At 44.0% G+C, this 8,271-nt stretch overlaps 3 protein-coding genes across 3 annotated transcripts; all 3 read left to right on the top strand.

Moving 5' to 3' along the window:
• Nucleotides 1-3,642: 3,642 nt before the first annotated feature.
• Nucleotides 3,643-3,837, top strand: C922_05653 (hypothetical protein; the record flags this gene model as incomplete). The annotated part of the gene is made up of 1 exon (XM_008821224.1): nucleotides 3,643-3,837. The coding sequence occupies one exon, from the start codon at nucleotides 3,643-3,645 to the stop codon at nucleotides 3,835-3,837; it is 195 nt and encodes a 64-aa protein (XP_008819446.1).
• A 1,537-nt stretch (nucleotides 3,838-5,374) lies between these two features.
• C922_05652 (hypothetical protein) lies at nucleotides 5,375-5,830 on the top strand (the record flags this gene model as incomplete). The annotated part of the gene is made up of 2 exons (XM_008821223.1): nucleotides 5,375-5,520; nucleotides 5,680-5,830. Coding segments are annotated over 2 exons (297 nt in total), but the record flags the coding sequence as incomplete, so codon positions are not given.
• A 1,056-nt stretch (nucleotides 5,831-6,886) lies between these two features.
• On the top strand, nucleotides 6,887-8,008 carry C922_05651 (hypothetical protein; the record flags this gene model as incomplete). The annotated part of the gene is made up of 1 exon (XM_008821222.1): nucleotides 6,887-8,008. One exon carries the CDS (start codon nucleotides 6,887-6,889, stop codon nucleotides 8,006-8,008), a length of 1,122 nt encoding a protein of 373 aa, XP_008819444.1.
• Between the last annotated feature and the right edge of the window lie 263 nt (nucleotides 8,009-8,271).

The following is an 8,271-nucleotide window of genomic DNA, read 5'->3' as shown; positions in this document are numbered from 1 at the left end:
TTAAAATTAGATATTATTAAAAGAATGAGGAGCACATCTAGGAGCCCGACAAGTGAAGATAATTATACCGTAAGCGAAATAGTAGTATATATGCCATCAGGAAATAGAGCCAGGACGCCAGGGTCACGTGTGGCCACAATAGAAGTGAGTATATTGAAGCCGAGAAACTAACGACAGATCCGTAACAAATTTAACGGGTATCTATGAAAGATACGAAACCTACCGAGCAACAACTACCAAAATTAAAACAACAGATGATAAAGGCAATCATAAGGGACACTGTAATAACCCTGAAGAAGTGAAATAAGACTATAGGTCCCTAGACTCAAGAAACAGGAAGCGGGAAGAAGACTAATTCAGGAGAGTAACAAGACAGACAACCCGAGTATAAGATAGCAGATGACCGTGGAACCAAAGAACCAGAAGAATAGGAATACAACATAAAAGGGAGGAGACACTAAAGCCTAGGGAGGGTTAAGAACTCCACCTAAGGGCACCCCAGGGGCGAATAAAAGCCAAATAAATACTGAAAAAACTGATAAATAGTCAGAATACTACAAGAAAGCACGCCTTAATAAGGAGGATATGGCCCCCGGGCTCAAGAGGGGGGCAGGGGGCATGGCGGACTGAGGCAAAAAACCAACACATCTCTAAGAATAGAGGGAGTGGAGAATGAAGAGTAGAGACTTAGGGGAGTGGAACAACAGGAAACCCCTGAGTCAAGGAGTCCAAAGGAAGATCTAACAAGGGGTGATTAAAGAAGAAAAACGAATCCTACCCTGGAATCTAATAAGGTATAAAATACAAGTCCAGGTAGAAGAGAAGAGGAAGAAGGCTTCAAACCCGGAAGGGAGTGTCAAGTTATTTAACGGAAAGTATCTATGACCGAGAGGATGTTGAGCTGGAACCCCTTGAGCCATATGATGATTAACGATAGGAAGGGGAAAGAGAACGTAATCCCCGGAGTCAAGAGGTAAAAGCGCCGAGGAAATTGGAATGGAAAAGTAGAGAAGGCAGAGCCCTCTAAGGATAGAGCAGTACACAGGAGAAAGTATGGAGGAATTATGAAAACAGCTGTCCGTTGAAGGATACGAGTGAAAACCACGAAAAGTAGAGATGTCGGAAGAGGATTCCAGCACTCACAGCCACACACGAATGACTAGATTGTGAACAACAAAGCGGCCTGAGGAGTTTGGCAGGAAGAAGGGGGGAAACATCCCTGACTGAAGAGGAATACCTTAAACAGCGAAGAAGGGTAACCCACAGCCCCAATCCCAGGGAGTCTAAATCTGACTAAGAAGGAACAGTTGAAGGCCTAGCCGATGACGTAATCAAGAAGCATTTGAAATGGAAAAAAGCCAAAACAGGAAGGCAGACCAGGGACTCGCCAAGCCAACCAATTCCGGACAGAAATCAGGCTACATAAGGTTCCGCAATAACTAGGGGGGGGGGAACAGAAAGCCTTCCCGAAGGACAGCGCGCGAATGCAATACAACAAGGCACTGTGAAGCGCAGCAGGCAATGGAACTGGCGAAGGACGGAGCAGGTAGTTTAGAAAACTAAGGACATATGGCTAAACTAAACGGATGAGCCATAGATGCGCAGAGCCCCTGAAAGGGAACGCCAGAGGAATGGAAGGGTAAATTTTAACAAGGAAGTAGTATACAATAAGAGAGCGGATAAGAACCAGACCAGACGGGGGGCCAAAGATAAATTACGTGGAAAGCAGGTGGATAAGTAGGAATTAAGGCCCCGCCACAGGGCAGATCACGTAGGGAAGAAAACAGTCCAAAGAAAAACGAATATGAGAAGAAACCGTTAGCGCACGAAGAGTATCTGAGGGGCAGGGGGAGGCAGGGGGAAAGGCCACTCAGTAGTTGTCAGGATGACTGAGTAGTGTGGGGGAAGGAGTGAGGAAAATATGAATCCCCCTTCCGCAATAGGGCGAGAAGACTCAGGGGCCGACATAGGGATTACCTAGAGGGGAAAAATCGGAGTAGCTGCTTATGAGGAAGCAAAGAGAAAGGACAACTCTCTGGGAGCCACCAGATGAGACAGATACAGATGAAGTAGTATCCCAGTGTAAAGCCTCGCTTACTAAGTCGGGACCAAACAAGCCAATAATCTTAAATTCCTGGACAACAAAAATGAAGACTAGCACTAGAACGGAAATCTCCAAGTGCAAGCTGAATCCTAGAAGGAGAATAACAGGAGTCCCCCTGAGTAATATAGTCTCACAATAATACGCCGCCCCAAGGAAGATGACGGATATGAAAGAGATGATTAATAGGAATAAAAGGGGATTCAGTGGGAGAGGAAGAGGCGTATTTTAATCAGGCAAAAGAAGGGGAGGGAAGAGAACCAGAATACGAAGTAGTTTTGACTCTCCCCTCCACCTAAATGGAACAGGGGTTCAAGCTGTAAGGATAAGTAGAGCAGGACGGGACAGTATATATCAGTACAGAGCCGGACTGCTTTCACAAGTGAAGCTATAAGGCTCCCCCTTAAATAATACAGTGCAATCAGACGCCTTCCCCCCCTGCCAAAGAGTCAAGGATAGTGAGGGTAATTAGAATGGACTAATATAAGTAGGGGAACGGCAAAGTAAGTAACGCTAGTATAGAGGGGAAGGGTTAATAAGAGAACTCCCAAAAAGCTTAAAAGTCACGAATGGGCCGTGGATAGAGAAAGAAAGACTAAGGGCAGAGTTCAGAAATGGCCTAGGATATCTGGAATCCATAAAATAATCTTTCCACCTTAAGATTAATAGGATAAAAACTAAAGAAGAGTAGACTATAGGACTAAGAACCGTGATAAGAGTGAGCACTAGATTATAGCAGCACTGTATATTCCCCCCAAAAGGAGTAGACAGAAACAAATATTAGTGGCCCACGGAAAGCCATTAAACAAGCAAACGAAACGTGGCGAGATTTTAGCAGACCATGAAAGTAGAAAGAGAGATAGTTTATGGGACAGGAGAGTAGTGCAGAGAATAGGATCCTTTCAATTCTGAAGAATAATAATATGTAGTAGATGATTTCAAGGGGACACTGCATGAAAATCGCAGGAGGTTGAGGTCCAGGCAAATAGAAGAATGATAAGCCAACATAGGGGGGTATGGAATAGTGAAAGGGAGCCTTAACTAAAAGATTAAAGACAGAAATGATAATTTAATTAGAAGAGCAGGAGAAAATATAAGGATCAAACCTGAGTTCGAATACTCAGACTGATTTCCGAGGGTGAAACCCCAAGTCCCTCAGCTCCCGGCCGGGTAATAAGACAGAGCCCCAGAAGGGGGCGTAACAAGTAAATAGTAGGCACCACATGTGAACAATCCTCCTGAGGCACAAGAGCACTGGGAAGTATACTAGAAGAATTTTCCAGGACAAATAGTAGATCCAGATCGCCGAAACAAAAGGGGAAGGTCAAGGGAATACCCGAAGGAGCAGCTAAGGCGAAACACGAGATGACTTACGAGCAGAATAGGGAGGGAGAAGAAATCCGCGAGGAACGACGAAGCGGATAGAAATGCAAATAAGGTCAGGAACACCCAGGGGGAGGAAGCAGTATATGAGTAGTGCATTAACGGGAAAAGAAACAGGAATTGGTATGGGGACATAATCCACCTCCCAAAAAACTAGAATGAGTAATGGAGGGTATAACTATACGAAGGAAGAAAACAGAATATTAGAACCAAAATATAGGGCGAAACCCTCAAAAATCAATAGGAAGCGAAAAATTCGAACAAGAACGAAGTCCTACAACCTCAATAAGGGAAGAGAGCAAGCCTCGCCTAGTACAAAATGGAGCAGTAGAACAAGTATAATGAGAATATAGGGAACAGAAAAATCTGAAACCCACAGATCTGAAAAACATGAACAGGGGGCCGAAAGGAGTCCCAGCAGGTTAAGGAAGGGGGGAAATTCCTAACGACTCCAAAACAAATTTCTAGCCCCAGCTCCTAATAGGAGAACTCAAGATGTTATTAGTAGACCAACTAACCCAATAAAAACCAATGTATACTTCTTTTCTTTAAGGATAACATAATTGAGGCCCAAGTAACCTAGAGTAGCATATAGACTATGTAATGTGAATACGGACGAAGTGGGAAAAACAAAACCCCCGGCGCCTCCGAGAAAGACAATTAAAGAAGAACACAGAAAAGATCTAGAAGTCAATATGCCAAGGGAGGAAGCAGCCGAATAATACCCATACTATGTCTAGCAAAAGCAGATGCAAGACCGAGGTCTACTTAGAAGATATTCCAGGATCCCAATAAGGAGGAGGAACTTAAGCAAAACCATATAAGTGGCCCGACATCATGAAGAACAAATCAGGACCGAGGCAGATGAAAAAGAATTCTGAAATCTCAAACAAAGATCAAGTGCAAAAAACAGACCCGACCAATACAGGCCAAAACAGGAAGAGCGAAAGATAACAGGAAGGGTGAGCGACAGAAACCACGATAACTAAACACTCACGAGAGCCAGTATTCGGAATATTAGTAATCAAAATAGCAACCAATAAGATGAATAAACCCTCCGGGATATTAAAATCCATAAAAATAGTATCGCAAAGATAAGGAATCAAGCAAGGGAACACCCAAAAGAACAAACGAGTTGAAACAACTAATGGAAGAGTAAGAACAGCCCCATGTTCAAGAAAAAGGAAGAGAAGAACAATAACGATAAGGTACCCCCTGATTTTCCCCCGCAAGTGTATCACAGACTATAAGGTCTTCCGAAGTAACAGAGATAATCTCTCATCTGGACCTTCCAACAACTAGAGTAGTCAACCAAGAGGAAATCCCCAAATCAGAGTTCCTGAGGAAATCAGCTATCGTTCCTGCCCCCTAAAGTAGATCTGAGGAGAACGTTAAGATTTGGGCCGAGACTACCAGGATAATAATTAAGAATAAAGTAATCATCCCTATCAGATAAGAGGAATCCATTTGATGTAAGAGGAAAATATATCTGAAAAGGCCCCACTCCTTCAGTGACGGACAATTTAAGCAACCCCACAAAACAGGGTCTGTTATAGGGAGGGCATATGAGAGGACGAATCATCTCATCAATGCAGCTAAGGACTAACATTATTTCAGACACGAGTCCATCAACAAGCAATACGAAAAAGTATCTCTTAAAATAAATTAGGAAGTAGCTTCACAGAACTATAAATCCACAGCAGAAGGAATGAGTACAGCCAAGTTAAGTTACAGATGCCCTAACGTGCCTGAGCTGCAACGGAGAAGACCACACCTGAGAACAAGAGAAAAAAGAGCAGTTTGACCAAAGTGGCTTAAGCTCCAAACGGATTTCCCCCAGGACAGAATATTTTTGCCCCCAGAAGGAATCCCCCCCTTCATTACAGGTAGGACACAAGAGAAATCAAAACAGGAAGCCATCAGAGGAAATATGTCAGACTAAGCCAGCCTAACGGGTGCCCCCCAAACGACTCCGAGGAGATAGTAGGAGGGGGGGAGAAGATGCTATCTTCAAAGTCTTTTCTAATCAATCACGGGTTATGATGAGAAGAGTAAAGGCAACTCAGAGGCAATAATACAAGAAGGATTAATGAAACTAAGAATTCCAATCTCCATTTAACACATAAGTAAGGTAACGAATAGAGATAGTCTTCTATAGAAGAAAAAGCAGGATATTCCCTCAATCGAACCCCCAGGGGACTAAAATCAAAGGAGTTAGAGCTTAATCCAGGAAGCCTAGGTTTCTCCTCTAGGGAAGACAACGAAGCCGATCCGAAAATGGAGAAGAGACTACGTCATACTATCTGGGATTGTGCGGAGAGTCAGGACCACCCCACTAGCAATTAAGGAAGCTTCTCCTCCTAAAGGATTCGAAAGGTATACTTAGGACCTGATAATTACATAGCAGTAACTTGAGAATCTATGCGTCCATCTGACGTAGTGTAAGTACGACCAAGAGGCAGCGTATAATTAAGGAATTAATTCAGGGGCTTCAGACTTCTCAAGAGAGAGTTGTCACCTTCTTTCCTCCGACCGAGAGGTGAGAAGAATTATCGAAAGAAATCAAACCATATCAGGTCTCAATAGTCGAGGACGACTGGCACGGCTATCGCCCCAGTCGCGCATTAAGATGACCAACTGCCTAAAGTCGCACAGGGACAGACAACCGAAAAAACCTATAAAGAATACGCAATTAACAATAAAGAGGAGAATTCTGTAAATAAAAGCGGCAACAGTAAATCTTCTATGAAGCTGGAAAAAATCTCCCCACCATTAAAGAAGCATCCCATCAGAAACCTACTAAAGGGAGATGAGAACTTCCAGGCTCTCCAAGAAAGGACGAATAAACAAAGATAAGATGAGATAGGAGCCGAGTAAAATCCTCTCTTGATAAGAAGATAACCGTCAAAGGGGGGGATTATGGAGGAAGCCGACGAAGTCGGATAGACATGACTCGTTATAACAGATGACAACCATAATCTTCAGAGAATCGGGAGGACGGATATGTAGTACAGGTAGGAAGTATTGAGTGATAAACGACAGACTCAGATTCGGCATCCTTTTTAACAAAAAAGAAAGAAAAGAAAAGTGAAGAGGAGTATCCCACTAGGAGCTTCAAGGAGAGCAAGGAGGGGAAAGAATTAGGAAGCCTGCAGGAAAGAGCATGATATTCCAAGCAATCCGGGGGATAAGGTAGCAAAGACAAATTAGGGGCAGAGGACGAGACATAACGATATGTGGGGGATGACATGCTAATTTTCCCAAGGCACTGACTTAGATAATAGCGGGAAGCTCATCACCTAAAGGAATATCAGGACGAGGAAAATCGGCGACACTCCCTGTGGGATGTAGGAGGAAGTTGAACAATATAAGAAATTAATTTCGAACAACCGAAAGCGAAAGATGCAGACTTCAATATTAAGCAGCCAGATGAACCATCTAAGACAGAGGGCCAGCACATGGAATAAATGTAGGACTCAGCCCAACCCACAGGGAGGAATATGTAAGTTAACAGAAAGCCAAGGTGAAACAGTAGAAGTGAACAACTGGTACTATACAGAAGCAGGTGAGGACTGGGACGAACCCTTTAAGAGCTATATTGCAAGGCTGAGCAAGACAATCTGCATTTGGATAGAGATCTGGATAAGTACCTTAGAATGGCAGCAGGTCTCAAACGTGCGGAGGTTAAAGGAAAAATGTACGTACTCGGAATTCCAGGATGCCCTGACCAGCAACAGAGGAGTAGAACGATGTGGAATAAATAAAGACAAATCGCAATGGCTGGACTTAAACACGTACACTACATTATATCCCCGACAAGTTCGTCATAAGGACCTGCAGATGTGTATGGAGACAGTTAGATTGATATTGAAGGCTTTAGGAATTAAAAGAGGACACAGAACAACGGACGTCGAAATACCAGCAACGGAACAATCATGTGAGAAGATCTACGAAGAGTTAAAGAAGTGGGCAGGAGACAACTTCGCAAAGGAGCTAATGGGAACCTGGTTTACCACAGAGGACTGGCCCCAGACGTCACAGCCAAGTATCCCCCTGCCTGGGACCGATATATTTGAAATGATAACTGAAAGAGTAATGGGCGCCTACGGAGGGATAAAAGATCTAGTTTGTGAATACGAAGGCGGAAAAGCTAAGACTAAGAAAGTAGATCCAGGGATAGTGGGCCCCCAAGAATCCGGGGCGGAGCAAGTAATAACAGGGAAGCCATCAGAAGCAAGTTCCAGCACCAAAGTAGAAACAGGAGAAGAGAGGCTGACGAGGATGATAGAGGAGATCTCTAAGGCGGCCGTCTTAGCTAAGGAAGGGGAACCCCTAAAGGACATCTCGGGAGATGCCTCTAGCCGAGGTAACAAAGTGGGGGGCGTAGTGGGAGGGAGTATAGTGGCAATATTACTAGGCTCAGTCAGTATATATGGATTGAAGAAGATATTCCGTCCGTCAAGGAATAGAGCTAACCTCCAGGTGCGACCAAATAAGTCAAAAAGAGGAGTATTCTATAGATGAGTACCGGAACACGCCTCCTAAACACCGCATCAGTTCAAATTGGCACCCCCTTAACAGTATTCGGGGGAGGCCAGGAGTCTCCTATAACATAAGGACAAAGACAGAGTGACCGAAGGAACACACGGGGCTAAAGGAATATTGTTCACAGAGTCACAGAATCGTGGACTTAAGTCCTGGGTTTAAAGTATTAGGGGGGTGAAAACCAAAGAGCAAATTGACAGAAGGATTCCGAGATAGGAGGCTCTGATTCCCGAGTCAGTACT

This window comes from Plasmodium inui, assembly GCF_000524495.1.
Source record: "Plasmodium inui San Antonio 1 unplaced genomic scaffold supercont1.124, whole genome shotgun sequence".
In the NCBI taxonomy this organism is placed as follows: Eukaryota; Apicomplexa; class Aconoidasida; order Haemosporida; family Plasmodiidae; genus Plasmodium; species Plasmodium inui.
The sequence above is the reverse complement of the archived record's forward strand: the minus strand, read 5'-3'. Positions and strand labels throughout refer to the sequence as shown.